This window comes from Aythya ferina, assembly GCF_964211825.1.
Source record: "Aythya ferina genome assembly, chromosome: 19".
Lineage (NCBI taxonomy): Eukaryota > Metazoa > Chordata > Aves > Anseriformes > Anatidae > Aythya > Aythya ferina.
This window is the reverse complement of record NC_140309.1, coordinates 2,975,830-2,996,695: the sequence shown is the minus strand read 5'-3', so window position 1 is coordinate 2,996,695 and position 20,866 is coordinate 2,975,830. Positions and strand designations below refer to the sequence as shown.

General features: G+C 39.4%; 1 protein-coding gene across 8 annotated transcripts in view; it reads left to right on the top strand.

Annotated features, from left to right (window-relative positions):
* The window catches only part of AUTS2 (activator of transcription and developmental regulator AUTS2), a 763,900-nt gene that overhangs the window by 737,690 nt on the left and 5,344 nt on the right, over window positions 1-20,866 (top strand). For 4 of the 8 annotated variants that reach the window (XM_084493458.1, XM_084493457.1, XM_084493463.1 and 1 more), the window contains 10 exons: window positions 918-1,159; window positions 1,606-1,650; window positions 5,659-5,754; window positions 7,058-7,129; window positions 8,851-8,880; window positions 10,334-10,405; window positions 14,298-14,439; window positions 14,957-15,034; window positions 16,825-16,908; window positions 17,821-18,043. In XM_084493458.1, the coding sequence (XP_084349584.1) occupies window positions 918-1,159; window positions 1,606-1,650; window positions 5,659-5,754; window positions 7,058-7,129; window positions 8,851-8,880; window positions 10,334-10,405; window positions 14,298-14,439; window positions 14,957-15,034; window positions 16,825-16,908; window positions 17,821-18,043 (1,084 nt within the window). The remainder of the gene's footprint in view (window positions 1-917; window positions 1,160-1,605; window positions 1,651-5,658; window positions 5,755-7,057; window positions 7,130-8,850; window positions 8,881-10,333; window positions 10,406-14,297; window positions 14,440-14,956; window positions 15,035-16,824; window positions 16,909-17,820; window positions 18,044-20,866) is intronic. The other 4 variants (XM_084493459.1, XM_084493462.1, XM_084493461.1 and 1 more) reach the window with 4 other exon arrangements.

The window sequence follows — 20,866 nt, the reverse complement described above, 5'->3', positions numbered from 1 at the left end:
CGGCGCAGGAAACCACTTCTCCGGTTTTAGTCAAAATAATTCCTCTTGGTCCATTCCACGAGGGCTGCTGGTTGGGTGGAGGTGGTACTCATTGCTGAAGGATTTGGAGCAATAGCAAAACCAAAAGCCACCCAGACGTTCTCAAAGGCTTTTCTTCTTTCCTGGGAATGAAGATTTTTGGAAGCCTGTGCTTTTCTGTGTCTGCTCCCTGGGGTAAAAACACTTCAGAATTCATATGTGCCCACACAAAATCTGTGAACCCTCTAGCAATGTCTGTGCTGTAGCTGTGGTCTGTGCTCAGCCTCACTTCTCTGCAGCAAGCCTGGCTGGTGGGAAAGTCTCTGGTGGCTGTGCACACAGCAGTCCTGAGGTCGTGTACGCGCAAGATTTAGGGGTGGGAGGTGGTTAGTTGTGGAGATTTTTATCAGTGGAGTAAACTGTGCTCTTTCATACTTTGTCTGTGGGAAGATGTAATGTGTCTGTTCCTCACCAAGAGGGAACCGGGGGAAGAAAATGGAGGATAATCAGCATTCAAGTAACATTGTTTGTGACCACGCAGTGGGGGAGTCATGATAGCAGCAGCCAGTCTCTGTTCACTCACTTCAGCTTACCTGTACCTCCTCACCTGCTCTGGGACATGTCTATGTCCATACAAATTTAGGGAGAACTGTCACTTTGTGGCTCAGATGAATGCTGTAGTGAAGACAGGCTTGAAGGGAGAGAAGGGGAACTGAAAACTCATCTGTCTCTGAGGCCTTTGGGGAAGATCCGAGAGAGTTTTCTTAACCTGTACAGTGTCACGGTTTACTGTGAGGAAGTTTTAAATACAGGTTCACTACCACAGCCAGCAAAATTGGCGCAAGATCTGGAAAAGTCCCTGAGCTCATGGGAGTTGTTTTGCTTTGTTTGTGTTTCAGAACAAGATCTTCTTCGTCAGGAACTAAACACGCGATTTTTGGCCTCACAGAGCGCAGATCGCGGGGCCTCCCTGGGCCCGCCACCGTACCTGAGGACCGAGTTCCACCAGCACCAGCACCAGCACCAGCACACACACCAACACACACACCAGCACACCTTCACGCCTTTCCCTCACGCCATCCCACCCACTGCCATCATGCCAACGCCAGCACCGCCCATGGTGCGTACCCCAGGCAGAAATGTGAGGATAAGTAGAGCACAACTCTATTCTTTATTACAAAAATTTAAGAATTTGCCAGGTGGCGGGGAAGGAGCGTTCTGCTGCCCAGATGTTGTTGGGTGGTAGAGGAAGGGCTGTCCGTTCCCTGTGGATGGCACGTGTGCGATAGGTTCAGGCGGCAGCGCAGGGGCTGAGGGACGAGGCTGCTGGCCAGAGGGGCACTCGTGCTTGGGACTTCCTCGTGCTTGGAGTGGTGCACTCTGGTGCCTCCTCCAAGTCTCATAAAGACCTTGTTTTATTTTGAGGAAAAAAAACAAAACAAAACAAAACAGTCTCACTGGAACCTAATTTTCTGCATATTTTTCCTCTCTGTTGGTTGTCAAATAATAGGGAATTAGTCTATGTTACCAACAGAAAAGAAGCAACGAAATATAAAGTAACTAGTTTGTGCTTTGATCCCTTTGCAGTTTGACAAATACCCTACAAAAGTTGACCCCTTCTACCGTCACAGTGTGAGTTTTATTACTGTGTTTAAAACTGACTTAATTGCTTTTCTGTGGTGGGTTGGGATCACCACTCAATCAATGGCACAATGTTGAATCTCTCCGTAATCATCACTCCAGGATTTACCATTATCGTTCTTGGTTGCTTTGGCTTTTGAAGGCTTGCATTTGTGGTGCTTGTTTCTGGTAAAGATGCAGTATCAGCTTTTCCAATCAAAAGATCTCTTGCTCATACACCATTCGAAGACAGGTTTGATGTGAAAACAATGAGGCAGAAGAGCTGGCTGTTACATGAAGCAGGATAGAGCAGTAATTTCATCACTGTGTTTCAGTTGTGCCACAAACACTTAGATTGATATTTTTCCTGAGAAACCTGAAATGAAATGACAAACTATTGTACAAATCCTTCAGGGATAGGTAATCTAATAGTTTCTTAATATATCATATTTTGTTTTATAAAATTTGAAAACTTGTCGTATTCTACAGATTTCAAAGGCACATCTGATCCACTAGGCCTGTTATTTTTGGAAAGCTCTGTTTGGTGACACTGATGTGATATGAATCCAGCTATGCACTAGATGTGCTTTTCTTAGAACTACCAAAAACATGATTTCTTGAGATGAACTGATTTTTAATATTCTACTTAATTGTAAAGCTTCTGCTTGTAAGGGAGGCAGGTATCTGGTTGATTATGACAAGCGTTTATAAATCTAGTAGTGATATTTTGATGAGAGAAGGAGTACTGCATCAGCACTCAGAAATTTGCAAAGCACTTGGCTTTATATGTTGGTTTTGCTTAGAAGTGGAACTGGGCAAAAAAAAAAATGGTTAATATGATAGTGTGATGATTTCTGTTGTACTGATTAAACGCAGTTCCTGCTAACAACTCATACCTGTAGTACATGTGAACAATCCTATTAATTTCTGATACCTTGTTTGAGTAACTTCACGGTATGTGAGTGCTTGAAGGATCCCAGCTGTAGAAGTATGAGGCAAACATTTAAGCTCTAGGAGAGACTCCTCTACTTAGAAGAGTCGTACTGCTCATTTGCATTGTTGTTTGCCAAATTACACTCTTGTTTGCTTAGCTTTACATTGTTTCAGAAGATAGATTATGATGAATGTGTCATGTTGCTTCAAGCAAGAACACGGAACTGGGAAATAAGCAAATGAATTTTAGAGAAGTAAAGCACAGAGGTCAACATGTCATACAGGAAACATTGAAATAGTCTCCACGTGTATATTCCTTTCAAATTTATAGTGACATAGTCTTTTAAAATCTTGCAGTTACTTGAATCCCGATGGTCATTGTATTATGCCATTTAAAGCAAGAGGCTTCATGTTGTGCTCTGTCAGCCAGTGAGCCAGGCTGTCAAACCTGGCAGAGTCACGGCAGCAGAGATCTGGTCCATAGTGCTTCCCTTACCTTTTCCTTCAGGAAAGGTTTGTCCTAATGAAGTTATTGCAAAATAATCAGAATTGCATCTGTTGGATATTTAGCAAGCTAATACCAAAGATCAACATGATGTCAATAAATTATATTGGATTAACAGTCTTGCTAAAATTACAGCAAAGTCATAGTAGCCAGGACATTTCAATAATCTCTTCTAGTATGAATATAGATTATGAAGGTAAAAGAAGAACTGCTTGCATCAGTTTCCTGACCAGCTGCAGTACAGAAAAGCATGCTCTTGCTGGTTATAGGCACATACCTGATGGGGCTTTTTGTCTTCTAGAAACACTCTGAAACTCTAGTGCATCAATACATACTGTTTTAGTGATGAGTGTCTACAATAAATCCTCACTAGGTGTTCAGATGCATCTTTAAAAAAAGCTGGCGATGTTGTCAAAGCTTGTAAGTGAACTCTGCAGGAGAATGAGAAAGTTTATTTCAGAGTTAAAATCAATTTACTTTAAAATAGGGAAGGCAGCTCACATGTAAGCTGATGGAGAGTTTTAAGATAGTTTTCCTTCTCGGCATCTTTTATTTTCCCATCTTTTTCTTTTTTGGTGAACTTACTGTAGCACAGTGAGCCTCAGTTTTAACAGTTGATGCTGAGTCTAGTGTTGCCTTTTGTTGCACCTGGCTCCAGGAAAGCTGTGTTACTGCATTGTCCCCTGAACAAAGCTGTAAGGGGAAAGTGCTGCTCAAAAGAGAGGGAATGCTGGGCAAGAAGGAAACACCAACTATTGAAGATACATTGAAAGCTGGAGGAATTAAAATACTACAAAGAGATCAGGGAGATATAATATTTATATTTTATTAATAATTCTGACCTTGAGGAAAGGTCACATTTAATTAACTTAGCAGTTGTTACAAAACTAAGGAAAGTATTCCTTATTATTAGTCATAGGTAATAGAATATTAAGTATTACGTCTCTCTCCATCTTTTGGAATTGGTCCATTACACAAAGAATTAAACGCAGAAGATGCTGGAGGATTTAAAACACATTTTAGTCATTAAAAAGTTATTGTAAATGAGGACACGTGTCTCTTAATGATTTCTCAAATGCCTGCAGTTCAGCATCAACTAATCTAAAAATTTTTTCTGCGTCATTGAAAGGAGCAAGTTCAAATTAAATAGAATTAAAAACAACAATAGAAATGTGTTCTGTAAGGAGACTTCATACTTTTAAACCGAAAAAATCTTTTGACACCTCTAAGATACTGAAGTATTTTCTCAGTAGCTGTAATATGAATAAATGATCTCACAAGGTAAACTAATGGAAGGAGAATTCTTTGATTCTACGAGAAAGGATTAAGAAAAGCACATACAGATGCTTGATATAAACAAACTCATCAAAACTTTGTGATACTGATTTACTCTGGGCTGTGATTTTCTCAGTGTTTGCCCACTCCAAATGTCCAGTCTTTGCCCAGTCCTGCTTCTGCTCAGTTGGCCATTAACTCATTGATTTTGATCTTAAAAGTAGCATACAGCAGGTTCATTTTGGACCAGCTATGTTCAGATGTGAACCTTTACCAGCCAGATAACCCCTTCAGGCTTTTGACTGGCAACACCAGCAGAGTTAGCAGCCATCCCCTATTAGATCCCGAGGTTTCCCAGTGAGAACACCTTGTAATGAAATGCTTTGAACCCCGACTCCTACCAAAAAGTAATTTTGTGTGATCCCTGCATTTTCTGAGCGAGTTAACCGTGTTACAGCATGAGTAAAAGATTCACAGCCAGACCACAGAGACAATATGAGATTTGGACATTATCATTTACTTACTTGTTTCCCATGTGTTTGTCTGCATTAGTATAGAAAAGGCTTTTTTGTTTTGTTTTTGCTAAGTTGTCTTAGAATAGGTACGTTGGGATCATTGAGGTCAGTGGAAATTTACACATTTTTATGTTTAGTAGTCTGTCGTCACAAAAACAGTATCCTAAAATTTTGGGGGTTCTGCCTCAACATTTTTTTTTAAGTAATCATTTTTGACAAATCAGTTAATCTCTCTGCTGCTATTAGATGTGGCAGGATATCCTCTCAGACAGGGTAATGAAGTAAGAATTGTGCGTATTTTCCTCATTTCCTACAGATATCATTAAAATCCTAACACACTAATGGAGTTTTAATGACAGAATGTCCTAGAACATGTACATTTTTTTCCCACTCAAACAGTAGTTTTCTCAGTCCTATTTAGCTCAGTAGTCTGCCTTTTCTCTTGATATCATTTACAAACTTAAACTATTTAAAATGGCTGTGCAATTTTAAAATTAGTAATTGCAAAACAAGTCTCTTACGCTGTGATGGCCTAATCCAGGGGACAGGTTGCTGGCTGTATAATTTGGGAACTGCTTTTAAGCTCTAAAGTAAACTTCATGACATCTGTGAACATTTCATTGACTGCTTTAACTAACATCGTTGCAACAAGATCACTTCTTCAATGCTTCTCTGTTTCTCCATGTATCATTTCCCTAATACTCTGCAGGAATGCTTTTGCTGTCTTGTTCAACTGTCTGTCTTCATTTTGAAGGGCGCTTGCATTCATGTTCTTCTGTCTTTTTGTTACAGCTGTTTCACTCCTATCCTCCAGCTGTATCAGGTATTCCTCCCATGATTCCTCCAACTGGCCCGTTTGGCTCACTACAAGGAGCATTTCAACCCAAGGTAAAAACAGGAATTCTCTGTTACTGCTCAAATTCACTGGTGGTGACCCAGGTTAGATGAGAGTTCAGAACTTACTTTAGATTCCGGAGCAGCTGGAATCTGAGTTACAGCCTAATTGCAGAAAGCACAAGAGGCTTTTCCCAAGTTAACAAAACAAAGGTTATTGCTCATTGGGTTCAGATGTATCTAAATACGTTAAAAAATTGTTATATGTGATGTTATGGCTAACTTTAGAAGCAATATGATTAGTTCTCAGGTAGTACCTGTTAATGTAAGATCATCTAATAATCAAGATTTTAAGAAACCGTGATCATGATTGTTTACTCATTTCCACAGTCACCTCACAGCTCTACCACCATGCAATACACTGATTTAGTTCTCCTCTCTTTTGTGATAGCTATGGCAGTTAAATTGTTAGTTTCTTTTTTTTTCTTTTGTTTTCGTGAAGTCACTCTTGATTTATGAGCATGAGGAAATCAGTTTCTGTAGCCTGTAGTCTTTGCCACTACAGACTGAAATCAGGACTGAAATTTCTGCAGAGAAGACACCTTTCTTAAATTGGCCCATCCACTTTAATGACTGAATATGTAAATTGCAGTTCATTAGCGGGATTCTTCATATGTATGGTAATCAGTCTGTTAACAACTCTGTTGCTTAATTGTTAGTTATACTGCAGCTGATTTCTTTTTTCTTCATTTTAACATAGGAAAGATGCTGTCTAAACGTAGCATTTTTTTCTCTGAAAGATGCATTTTGTTATATTAGCTGAATATTTACATTCAAATGATGGGAAAAGCTTTAATTTTCTTCAACTGAATGTTGGCTTTTCCTGATACCCACATGGTAACAGTTCATTGTGGATGGAGTTCAGATCCTTGTACAGTGACTAAAGAGATTACCGATGCTTTGTGCCTGACATAGAGGGGTAGCAGCTTTAGCCAGCTCCAGTACATTATTGATAAGCAGCGGAGCCCAAGCTTGGTGCTCCAAATGTTGCTTTAAATGCTGTATCATACTAATCAGCTTTTCAACAGTGGAAAGATTTTCCAGTGAAACAGTCCCTGTTTTCTCACATGTTTCGGATCACTTGAAGTAATGGGAAGTTAGTGGACAATGAAAGTTTGAAGTCTGAGATGATAATGTGTATATAAATGGATTATAGTAGTTAATCTTTTATCTTATAAAAAAAATATCTTCATGGCTTAGGCAATATTAATGATGAAGAAATAGTATTTTTCAGGTTTTGTAGGGTCTATACGTTTTTTTTACTCATAACCACTCTCTTTCTTTATGACATTTCTAGACTTCCAATCCCATTGATGTTGCAGCCAGACCTGGAACTGTCCCACATACCCTTCTACAGAAAGATCCACGGGTCTGTAGGAAGTATTATTCTGTTTTTCTAAAGTAAAACTATTCCTTCTGAAAAGCCTGAATACATCCTCAATATGTCCAAATTAGCATCTAAAACTAAAGCTTACTCTGAAGTATATAAGTAAATGAGGGCTAGAGAAGATGTATGAGAACAATTTAAATCCTAATCCTTTTGCTCATCACTAGCAAAAACAGACACTATGCAATGGAAGAGATCTTTCCTTGCTGTCAGCTGGCATCCCCACAAGCCCAGGGTGAAGGCATAAAGCCCAATTCAATGTATAAATGTACAAACCTCTTCAAGACTACGTTTGTACTCTGTAATTGTTTTTAATGTGGGTAATGACAGTTATTCCCTTGGTGACTGTATTATTGATTGCACTAGCGAAATACAAATGCACTTTATTGATCACTTGGTGCCTCAGGATTTTTGAGTTGTAGCATATGAGAACAGCATTTATTGTGTCAGCACTTCATCTTTTAGACTTTTGCTGTTCTTTGTGAATGCCACAGGGTTTGTGAATGCCCACAGGTTGTTTGCAGATTTGAATTAATATGCATTATTTGCAGTGAAAAACGTTGTGCAGTGATATTTTTAGTAGAACTCTCTGAAAAAAAGCAATAGGGAATGCTCCTTAAAAATCCATGTTGTGGTATGGTTCAACTTCTAAATACTGCAGAGCTGTCTTTAAGTAATGCCAAGTTCCAGTAGTTCAGTTTGCTCTGAATTGGTGCTGTAGTTAAGCTTTATATAAAAGGAACCAGGTGTTTTCATGTCTGTTCATTCCATCTAATCAAAAAGATAACTAGAGCCTCCCATCATTAAGTAATTTAACTTATGCTGCCTTTCAGCTTGTAGTGTATTTTTGATTGTTTCAAGATGATGTCGTGTGCCATCACCGAGTCTGCAAAAACCTCTCACACCTGTAAATCTCCTTTGCTTTTCTTTTTAGCATTGCATTTGAGAAAAGAAAGTACACCAAAAAAAAATCATAAATACCCAAGAAATTGAATTTATTTTCTGTTATTAATTGGTGAATTGTGAACAAAAGAAGAGAACAAAAAATTACCTACCCCCCGAAAAAAAACAGGCCATACAAGAAACAGAAATGAGAAAATTCCTTTTCATACAACTGCTGTACAAAGTACATCTGCTCTGATGCGAAAAATACTTAAAGCCAATTTGTGACAGAAAACATCAGGCAAGCAATTAGTCAGTAGTGGGTATCTAAATGTGCAAGTACCCAGTGCCACAGCTGCTGAACAGACACCAGCAATGGTTTGCAGGGGCACTGCAGCCCGTTCATGGGACCAGCCCCATGATAAAGCAACCCTATCTGCTTCCAATCTTCTCGTGAGCCGAGCAAGCTTTGAAAGATTAGAACAGAAGTTTGCCCAAAGGACATAGCTGTTTTTCTTCGGAGTAGTTAACTAGCCATTTTTGTAGCATTAAATCAACAAATTAATGCTGATGCCAGAGGACAGAGCGCTCTGTGTGAGGCTTGTTTAGTTGCTTGTCAACACTTAGGTACAACAGCCATGGGGGGAGGGAGACCGGCTCGAAACGGAGGCTGAGGACTAATTATTATCTGAAAGGGCTTCATTTGAAAGTAAAATTATAACATTTTAATTTTGTCTCTTAATGAAGCAATACAAATTTGTTAATTAGAGCAATTGTTTGAGTGACAGGCATGTAACCAAGCTGTCATTTCTTCTTCACAGTTGACAGATCCGTTCAGGCCCATGTTGAGGGTAAGAAACCTTCTTGTGATACAGTTTGTCGAGCTCGTTTTAGTCCCCAACAGGTTACCGCAGCAGACTAATTATAAATTAACACTATGTTTCATCTTGGGTATTTTGCACCATGTTTGTTGAGCAGTGTGGTCAGTCCTTTGCGTGCTTCTTGTGGTCACTCGAGGAAGATGTCCAGTTTTGAAGGTGGAAGTTGCCTCACACAGCCCTATAACATGAATACTAAATATTCATTAAATATTGATAATCCTCCTATTGCCCTGGCCACAAGGCTTCAAGTGCCAATCTACAAACTGCCCTGGCAGTGATTCCATTTCACTGTACTGCAGACAGAAGCATTTTGCTTTTATTATTTACTGTGTGTTTTCAGTTTTACTCAGTATGGAACTTCCTACCCAAGTATCTTACTGTCTAGCATAGACAGACAATCCAGTTCAAAAGCAAAATATTTTAGAAATAAGGATCAAAAGATCCAGTCTTAAAGTGATCCAAAAGGGTTCTTTTGATGATTTTTCAACATGTTCAAGAGGTCTAGATTTTGATTGTACAGACCATTAAATCAATAGCACAATTGGCAGCTATGAATAAGCAAAAGGCTTGAATTTAGGCTTGTGTGTGGGAGAGAGGGGATTCATTTTTTTCTTCCATTTTTAATTGTTGGTTGATCAACATCTAGAAAAAGAAGGCAAGACCCTATGCCGTAGTTTGTATGTGTAAGTTACCAGTAGCTTAGGAAGCGTCTTTCATTCACGTCATTGTTTTTAAATCTATGCAGAAATTATTATTCATGTAGTTAACTGTAGACCCCTAAATAACAAGATTGTAGAAAGTGTATCCTGAATGAGTATTTTTCAGACATCATTTCCAGATATTCTGAAAATGGACTACAAAATCAATAAAAAAGCGAAATAACGCTCTCTTGTCTCTCTCTCGGTGCCATGATTTAAAAGCATGGTGACAGAGGCATGGCAAGAGCCACCTTAAGCCATTTTGCCTTCCCAGCCAGATTGAATTGACTGACCTCCAAATTTTTGAGTATATTGGTGAGCCAAGATTTTGGATGTATAGACCAGGAGTTATATGAGGGAGTCAAATTCATTTTGAGAACCAGACTGGTATTTTTATGTGGTTTTATTTTTGTTTGGTTTTGTTTTTAGTGGAAAGGCTAGTCTTAGAATAGCAGCGCTTTTGGAATTGAACTCAATGTACAGTTTTGAAGCAATCCAGCCATGCGGAGTAGCTGCTAACAGGCAGGTAGTTTCATCAGTTTCAGCAATGAGAGCTGCATTCTCAGCCAGTGGCATCAGAAGATTGCAAGAGTGTATAAAAACAAGCATGGGTTTATCTGGAGAGGAGGGTGACCAGCAACGTTCCTAGGATAAAGCATCACAGGTATTTGAAAATTACTAATTCACATTGTATTCCTTTTGTTTTTTTTTTTTTCTTTTTCCAGAAACCTGGAAAGTGGTGCGCTATGCATGTTCACATTGCCTGGCAGATATACCATCATCAACAGAAAGTCAAGGTCAGTCTTTTGGGCACACCTGCATTCCAGATAAATTGCACTGCGCAAACCTGTGAGAGAAAGTTTGTCTCTTGCTGTTAGTAGTTCTGTGCCATGGCTAATGGCTTGTTAAACTACCATAAGTAGCATTATAGCGTAACCTTCCATTTCACAGGGATGGCATATTTGAATTTAAAACCTAAACACGGAGTCTCAAAGGAATGTCTGAGATGCTATAGAGCAAGGACACCAGATCTCAAGCAATAGCAAACAGTTTATAGCTAGAGAGAGCTAAATGGGTGTGCCTGTGAGCTACAGCATTTCTTTTATTTATGGCTGAGGACACGAACATATTGAGATTAAATTATTCTAAGTCTGGAGAAGCTAGGCACATGTGTCCTATTCCTCTTATTAATGTTCACAGACATAATGGGGCACAGGAAGATTTCTGTCCCTGCTATGTTATATCCAGCATGGCTGCACAGGCTCCCATCAGTCTTTTTTCACAACCCATGTTACAGCTGGAGGCTGGCTCCAGGACATGTCTGGACTGATCAGGCAGCCACAGCTGCTCAGATGATGTTGTCCAGAGACACTGTCTCATGGCACTGAAGGTACAAGGGTGGAAATAATTTCTTTGTTGTACATGCTTTGAGACTTGATTGTAAGGGCTATGGCCAATTTAGTCCTAAAAGAGAGGTCATATTAAAATAAATAGTTTATTCATTTCATAATTAGGGTATTTCTGTTCTTTCCTTAACTCTATTTTCATTACATATGGGCTTAGTGAAGAAGGTTCCTTTCCTGTTACAGCATTTGCATGTAAAAAAAAATCTGTGTTGCTCCTAAAGTTTTTCATTGTATAAAAGGGAGGAAAGGTTTGCATTCTTGACTGTTTGGCTTTTTACTTCAGGTGTAAATGGCTTGTGTTAGAAAGTGAAATTAACTAGAAGTCCATACCACTTTGCAGTCTGTGTATGCAACTGAAATGTGTAAGATAGTGCTATAAGAGTATGAAGATGTTGAACAGCTACTAAAACCTGCAGCTAATAGAGTTTAAAAATAACCCTTTTAAACAAGGTTGACAGGTTAATTTGCTGTAGTAGACGTATCTTTCCTCTGCTTCCTTATGTTTCCCCTGCTAGTGATCTTCATTCATCTTCCCATTATCAAAAAAGACAAGATTATAGACCTAGAGAGTTATATGTCCCTTTTTTATTTTATTGAAAAGGTATTTTCTCAAAATGAAATTATTATTCCCATGTTATCTGTGTCCTTTGAATCTTCCTTGATTTGATATTCAGAGAGAGGTCATACTGGTGTATTTATAACGCACGGTAAATGCCATTTTCATACAGCCATTTCTTTTACCTATTACTTTTCTAGCTTGGATGTTTAAAAATAGTAATAATGTCCAGAAGTTCAGGAAAGGAAGTTACTTGACTTTTTGAGGCTGTGGATTATGATAATTTCTAAAATAATTGGGAAATGTATTTCACTGTCTCAGTTGAGTCAAAAAATGAGGTAAGGTCTGCAGTAGTTAAGGCGAGGTGGTTTATGTCCATGTGAGCCATCAGCCTCCCACACGGGAGCAAAGTCCTCCCCTCTGCATGCCACCAGGAAGCATGAAATCTCTGTCTGAGGGTTCACACAAGATGGTTTCTCCTATCCAGAGGTTGTGAAGGTGTCTTTTCTTCTGCACAAGCTGAAGCAGCTGCCTGTCTGTAGAGCGGGGAATAAAATACATTTACTCAGAAACTTCAAGTTTGCATGCAGTGCCACCGGACTGCCTGCAAAGTATGGAAGAATTGCTAACTACCCAGCCAGCTAGTAATTGCTTGCAGAGGGCAGCACCAGGCACTGGAGAAGCAGGCAAGACAGGAAGCTTTAAAACACAACCTTTGTGACCCCAGGAAAAAATGCATGCAGCTGTTGATGCTGTTTGCCTGCCTGTACCTCTGCACCAAGACACTGTTCAGATCTGGGTAACCTGTCTGCACGCCCAGGGAATTCCTCAGACACAGCCAGGGCTGGATACCAGCTCTGAGCACAAAGCAGTTGTGCACTGTGGCTCAGGCTGACCAGCCTGTTACTGTTCTGGCCTGGATTCCAGAGAGAATTTATGCTTCATAATTGGCTCTCTTTTAGGCAAGGACTTATGGCCTGGTCTAACATGACATGAAATTATTGCAGGCATTTGCATTGCATTTAGTGGGCCCTGAGTTAAGGTGTTAAGCATTTGCTGGACTTGAAATTAGTTCATAAGGATTATCAGCAAGAGGGGTGCTCTCTCAAACAGCAGCTGGGTGTGAAATGATTCTGATCAATTTTCTTTGGTACTATTTTAAGGTAAATCTTCACATTTAAAAGTCCTTTAGCACAGCCATGATATTTCCGTTCCTCTTCAGACAGGGGATTTTTTCATTATCAGAACAGTACTGTTCATATGGCTGCAATTAAGGTTTCAGCCAGCTTTTGCTATTCTGAGTAATGCTTGTCAGAGGTTTATAACTTGGTTGTTAAGAAGAAGAATAAAAAGAGCTCACAGCCTGAAAAATCTGGCACACAGCCTTCAGCTGAGGCATTTGTATCTTCTGAACTTTCTTAATTATTGAAGTACTACAGTGTTGCTTCCTTAAAAGACATGACCTTAACTTGGCCATCTTTTGCACTTCAATATTTTTGCAGGCCATTATCTCAAAACATTGATAAAGCCTCTTTTTTTCTTCCTTTTTTTTTTTGTGCTCATAGCTACATAGACATGTTATTAGCACTTGAAAAACAGCTACTAGGCATGCACATTAACTTGGTCATAACTTTTTAATATGCATATTTATATCATTGTAACAGTCTGTACTCTGAGCTGGCACAGTATTAAATATTGATTTATTAAGCGGAACATGCTCCAGAATTACTGTTAAGATCTACTGGTTCAGTGTTACACATTTGTAAATCCTTTCAGCTGACCTGCACAATTAATCAGCAATCTGTGTTTAGGGAGTTCTGGCAGCACAGGTAATTGGGAATTTGGTTTTCCTCTGCATTCTATAAAACTATTGAAGTAGGGACCACTAAAATGAGCCTATGGCACAAAGAAGAGCCCATCTTTCATCCACTTATCATTTACAATACAGATACCTAAGCAAATATACCTTAAAAGGGAAAGTCTGCTTATTGTAATACCATATAAATAAATACAGTGACATACAGTGCTTCGAATTTGGAGTGCAAGCTATCTAAATGGGACTTAAGTTCTTCAGACACTAATACTCTGTCTGTAACTTGACTTATTTTAGTACCCATCTTGCTCAGTTGTAGTCTGAGAGGCACTGAAAGATGCACAGCATCAAGTGTTTCCCAATTGCAGCTTTGCATTGAAATGTAATGGTTCTGGTGTCCATTGACTTGTCGCTGCCTTAACTGTTGAGCCAGTGATTCCTGCAGGCAGAAGAGGGTCAGCTGGCAGCTCTGCCTCTTATACTTGGAGCTTTCACCCTGTTTTTAACATGCCTACCCACCCAGCATTAGATCCAAGCTACCACCTCTCTTCAGCCTTGCTTTTATTATTAAAGACAGACCTGTTCTTACAGCCAAGCATGTGTTTAAAGGCTGTCCTGAGATTTTTGTGTTTGTTCTTTAAGTCAAATCTGCAGTGAAATGCTTTGCTCCAGAGGGATGGATGTGAGTGTTTGTGAAGGCACTGTTGAACCTTGGGGGAAATACCTGAGGTTTTTTGTCTGCCTTAGATCTCCTTTCCAGGAGATTAGCTTTGCACGTCCAGGGCCACAAAAACTAATATTCTTGTTAAATACCAGTTGTTATGAATGAATTGCTATACCCACAGCATTTTGAAAGTGCCTTTTATTGTTATCTTTTAGGACAGTCTCTTCTAAATCCTGTTTTTACATTTCAGAAACAGATGCAGTCAGATCCACACAAGCTGGACTTTGGCCTGAAACCTGAATTTCTGAGCAGGCCACCAGGCCCCAGCCTTTTTGGTGCCATCCACCACCCCCATGACCTGGCTCGGCCCTCGACTCTCTTTTCCACAGCCAGTGAGTACTGAGAATCAAAATCTTTCTTGTGGCATGCTCATTAACATGCTAATCCTTGCCATGCTGAAAGGAAATTTCCCATATGCTTTGGCTTATGAACTCTCTGCAAGACATGCCAGGGGCTATTAGTCTATTTGACAAATATTTTAAAATTTGTCCATATGCTTTAAAAAACAAACAAACAAACAAAAAAACCACAAACATGCTGAAATGTTATACAGGTCGCAAATGGAGGAACATTGCTCACAGTGATATCTGATGCATCATGGAGATGACAGGTTGGAAATATGCTGTATTTTACATGTACTCTTTCTCCATACTGATACATTTTTCCCTCCAATCCCCTTTAACTGGTAACTTCTGTTTAGAAGAGCAGCTGCTGTTTGCATGGGATCCTGACCTGAGTAATCTCTGCTCACATGAGCTGTTGTTTAAGAAATTATAGTCAAGTGTAGAGGACAGGGAGTGCCCTTCTGAGCTTTTGCTAGGAGTTGACCCCATTGCTTTGTTTTGGCAGGTGGGGCTCACCCAGCCGGCACCCCTTTTGGCCCTCCACCTCACCACAGCAACTTTCTCAACCCAGCTGCTCACTTAGGTAAGTGCAGTAACTGCCAGAAGTCATTTCCAATTCTCTCTGTGAATACTGGACTGTGAATACAACTCAGAAGTAACATGCAGGCATTTTCTGCCCTGCTACCTTTGGCAATCTGCTGTGGCCTGTTACAGTGTGAATACCACTGAACTGACAGCTACTTCAGTTGTCCTGTCATTCCCCAAAAGGCGTGGAGTATAGTCTGAACAGCCACCATCTTTTACCAGCCAGATTCAGAATAAGGCCAAAAGATCCTCCTGAGCCTCACTGGTCCACAGAGATAATACAGTTAAGCATGCCAGGAGCACCAAAAGAAATAAATATAACGCATGTTCTTCAGCTCCTCAACCTAAGTGTTACCTGTATAGATCCATTTACGACTGGATCAACATGATGAACCCTTTGACACAAGCTTGGAGTCATGGCTCTGAATACATAGCAAGCTGCCTCAGCTTTTGTGCTCTGCTTTTGCATGTCTGCCACTGTAAAGTAATGCTACATTGTTCTTACTTCACATCTTTTGTTTTAGTCCATTAAAGGTTGCCCATGTGGAGACTCTCTGAGTGTCCTGCCTACTTAACCTTTACAAATTGCACATTTTATCCATTAATCTTCTGTAACTCAGGTAGCAGTTCTAAATACATGTAACAGTATCACTGATAGCATGTTTTGAAATACTTCAGAAAACGAAGTGCCTGTATGGCAGGAGGAATGGGGCTGGTTAGGTTCAGTGTAATCGTGTCTATAAGCAGTCAAAAAATACTTGAAAATTAAGGCTCAGGCTCAGAAAGGTGTTTCTGTTCCTGACTCCTACTGAGATACCTGCTTTTCCATTTAAGTGACTGGGAAGGAGATCCTTAAGATCTTATGATCTGGGCTCAAATGTGTATGTCAGTGAAAAATAGCAAATACACATTTAAGAAAAGGAACCACGTAAGTCATCAAATGTTGTTAGTTCCTTTCTAACTTACTGATGTAATAAGGCAATCTGCTGCCTATGGGGACATCAGAAATCAAGACTCTAATTTGATATTCCATTTTGCAAAAGGAAAGATTTGGCAGGGTCACTAAACAGATACAGCAGACTCATGATGTCTGTAGAAAATGTTAGGCATGGCCTTCTGCTTCTCAGTGTTGGTATTTATCAGATGTAGTTTCATCAAAGTCATTAGACTTTGAGAAGAGAATTTGCTTCATACAACATACCTATACTCTGTATACATTAAGTATGAAAAAAAAAAAAAACACAACAGATTGCAATATTTCTCATAATACATTCTAGTTTTTCATATAGTATTGGCAATAAATATGAAGAGCATTGAAAAATGTTCAGGTCAGCATGACATATCAGTATAACAGGACATTTTATTTTTATCCTGGCTATGGTTTAGGGGACATGACTGAGGCATGGCCTGAAGGTGTTTTGCAAGCACAATTGCCAGACTTAATAATAGTCTTGCTAGCCAGGGACGTTTCCTGAGAAAGATCCTGAAACTGAACTGGAAGGGAATAAAAGGAAATAAAAATTGAGATGTTTGCAGATTTTAAGTGAAGTAGTTACTTTTGCTGAATTACAGGCCTCAATACTGCATATATTGTAACATCTTGGTTTTCTTCAAAGAAAACATCTTGGTTTTCATTATTGGGGAAAAAAAAATAAGTTTTTGTATTTCTCACCCCTTCACAATCACCGGTGTGTTGTGGGAGGATGTTGTTCATCTGGATAACACACTAATGCTTTCTCACAATTACCAACATGCCAGTGAGTGTCAGTTGTTTTCATTGGTTTGCAGAGCCTTTCAATCGACCAGCTTCCTTCAGTGGTCTCACTGCAGTGGGTAGTAATGCCTTCGGGGGACTCGGGAACCCGACAGTTAGTGAGTAACCTCTTTGTTTATGAATTCTTGTTTGCTGTGTGATTCAGGATATTGAGTGATGGTGACTATTCGTTGTCGTTTTATCGGTTGCTTAGATCACATCCGTAAGGGATGGGAATATGAAAAGCACCCTTTTTCTTTTAAATAACAGCATTGTTTTAGTCATCAGTAAATTATTTTCTATCAGTTGCCTCATAGTTTGGGTTCAACATAATGCCAAATGTCACCATTGGCATTGTTTAGTCAAAAAATAAATGAATACAGAACTTATGAGTCTAAGGACTTTGTGAGATTCCTCATGGTTTTGTTGCATGGTCAAAAACAGTTAATGTGCACTGCTTATTTGTAATCCCTAGCTGTGGATGAGAACATTTTCTTTTCCTTTCTCACCAGTAATCCAGGACATGTGCCTGGAAAAGATCACTAACCTGCATTTATTTGTCCAGGGTCATCAACATTTCTCTAGATTTGGCCAGTCTCAAAAGATCATCCTTTCAAAAGTCACTACCTTTCTCCATACTTCAAATCTGGCATGATTTCGGTCACATATTATTTTACTTTGGTTCAGGATTAAATGCAACAAGTCCCATTGTTTATAGTCATTATAATGGTCATTTTCTGGTGTCTCTAAAATATTTGGACTAAGGATCATTGTCACTTTTATCTTTCTATTTCATCCCTTGTCAATTTTATCCACAGCATTTCCCTTCCAATTAAAACAGCTGTCAGATGCCTGCCCATTTTTAGGAATGAGACCCTCTAATGAATCTCTGTTAATTTCCTTTCCTTTTCCAGCTCCCAATAATATGTATTCATTTTAACTCTGAGTGCTGTAAAAGTTTTTTTGGTAAGTACCTTCACTAGAGCATACCTTTTTCTTAAACCTTTTTGTTTTCCACTTCACCATTTCAGCACCCAACTCAATGTTCGGCCACAAGGATGGCCCCAGTATGCAGAGCTTTAGCAACCCTCACGAGCCCTGGAACCGACTGCACCGAACTCCTCCTTCGTTCCCGACCCCTCCGCCCTGGCTGAAGCCAGGAGAGCTGGAGCGCAGTTCATCTGCTGCAGCTCATGACAGAGATAGAGATGTAGATAAACGAGACTCATCTGTTAGTAAAGATGACAAAGAAAGGTACGAAAGAACACTTCCAAGAATTGTCTAGTTCAAAGCTTGGGGCTCCGTTCTGCTTTTAACCCTTCCCAGCCTGGCACATTGTTAAACCAGAGCTTCAGTAGAGGGACACCTGGAGAGCGGACACCATCGGCGCCTACAATGTGAGGCTGGCAGTACTTGCACAGCAGGTGCCTCCTGCTGCATCTGTTTCTCTTCTCACTTGCACCACAGTTCCTCAGAAGGAGCTTGGCTGGAACAGAGTTCAGGCAGTGTCAAGTGAGAATAGAATCAGACCACACAGCCTTGTGGATGACTTTCTCATAGGTCTTCTGGAGACTTGATGTGTAGATAGGTGCCTGACAGGATGAAAAAAGGATTATAAAGTCTATCAGACACATATCTGCACTAGTGAATACTTAAATAACTTTGTAAATCTGACCCAATCTGCAAAACAAATAACCCTGCCTCCCTCCCCTAAAATGGCCTGACGAGAGAAACCACTGATAAAAGTTCTAAAACTAAAACTCTGTAAAATATCATGGTATGTCATTTCCAATACCACAGTAACTTTCAGTGCATGCAGTTCATTAAATCAACCTTAATTCCCCTGAAGAAAACACACATACATGCACTGCTGTTGCATACCTTCAAGCACATTTTTTTGTTCAGTGTTTTAGATGAACTTGCATGTTAGAACATGTCCAGGCTGGGAAGGGTTAATGAAAAGTAAAACCCGGTCATATTTTTTTTTGACAGGACTGTTCCCATTATACAGTTAACTCAGTAACAATTCCTCTTAACATTTAAGTACCAAATTATAAGAATTTGCCATTCAGCAAGTGTCATGCCTTCCTTGAAAAATGTAGAGAGGCTGATTTCAGCTTTTTCAGTTGTGGCTTAATGGCTTTCCTGTTAAGTTTGCACATTACTTTACTACATAATGGCTATGTTTCTAATTTTTTAACATAAAAGAATATTTAGGAGATGTGCTTTTCTGACTTCTCTGTCACTAACCCAAATATACGCATTAGTAGCCTTTTCTAAAAGAAGTTATGCTAACACATTAGATATTCTAAAAATACATTTAAGAGCTTTTCTGTGTTATTGTAAAATGTGAAGAGCAAGTCAAACTACAGATCTTTTCACCTACATTTTCCATTTGGAATATTTTATGTTTGGTAGCATAGCTTCATTATTTTCATGTGTGGTGTTAATGCTTCAAAATAAATTGCCATTAGAAATTGGGGATTCTGTCTTGAGAAATGCTTAAGCATGTGAGTAACTTTACTGGCTTGAATGGCAAAACATTTTAGTTACTGATGATATGGGTAGTCTTTAGAACTATGTGGTTATTTCAGTTACTGTCCTGTTGTTTTGTTATGAAGTGTTCCTGCTGAAGAAAATCCCTTTCAGAAACACATTCCTTGTAAGCTGCTTTGGCATTGCCTGAACTCCATACCATAGCTCAGAACATATTTATTTTCAATAATTTGAGAGCTTAAAAGTAAGCATCATTCATACTTCATATTTCTGCACAATTATGGCTACCAGTTTAGTACAATAACGATTTTGCTGATATAGTATTGCTATGCATCCATCCATGTGGTTTTGAAAAGTTCTACTTTGCAGCATGCTCACACTGTTGCCTGTATGAGAAGATGCTGAGAATTCCTTCCTGGAGACCTTCTCCCTATGTAGATAATGTCTGGAGTAGTTTGTGAGCCTCTCATACCTATCCTTTTATCTTCAGTGGCACCCAGCAGGGTGAGGATATAGGCTTGCCTTCTAGTTGAGGTCCCAATCTCTGTTACCTATTTTTGGCTAATTTGACAAAGCAGGAGGAACTGGGAATCATACCCAGAGTTCTGGTATGATTTCATCTCAAAATTGTCCTATCATCAATGGTCTGAGCTTTATCTGCCCCCAAACACTCCATCTAGACAAATGGGTCCATCTAGATTTCTTCTGTAATAAGTGACAATTAAATGTACCTCAAAGGCACCTCTTAGCTTGACTTACCCCCATTTAGAAATGGTGTTAGGGTGGGTTACAGTGATTCACTGATTGCTTTTACTGGATAAGCTGTACAGCCATTGCATTGCAGCCCCCTCCCAGCTAGCGTGAGATATGGTAGATCTTTCAAGAGAGTTTAGATAATGTGAAACTACAGTCTGTGAACATTTCCCAGGTGTAGAGCTGGCTGGGAGTTACGCTGCTATGTCCTGTTGTAGTCCCTGCTTTCTTCTGGAACACCGCTTGCAAATTCGTTTGTTTCTTTCTTTTAAGGACATTACTCCAGTCCAACATTAGAAAAAAAATCAGTGGAAGCAGCTATTGTGCAAAACAGGATTTGTTCTTTCTCAGTGGTATTTAATTTAGAAGATGTCACTGAGCAATTCCACTCTAATAAAGACATTGATGTGTATGTAATCCTGGAGCATTAAAGAGAAAACAAGAATCTATTGATCTCTTTATCAACATAAATGAAGCAAAGTAATTGGCATAATGTCTTGTGCATTATCTTTCAGTGTAGCATACAGCCTCAAAACATACCTTATTTAGTAATAAACTCATTTGAAAACATGATCTCAAGTTTCTTATTTCAGAGAGACTGAGGGTTAGCGCTGTTCCTGTACTATTAGCCCTTGACAGAACTGAGGATAAAAAACGATTCCCTCCCTGACCACTGGACTGCCGTTCACTTAAGTGAACTGTGTAATCAATAGCCTCTTGAGATAATGCCATCACTGTAGCTGAATAGAATTAAATTGGCAATGGAAGATGTTATTTTGGTTGCACATATATTTTTCTTTAGTTACAGAAAATACCCATTATTTTCTT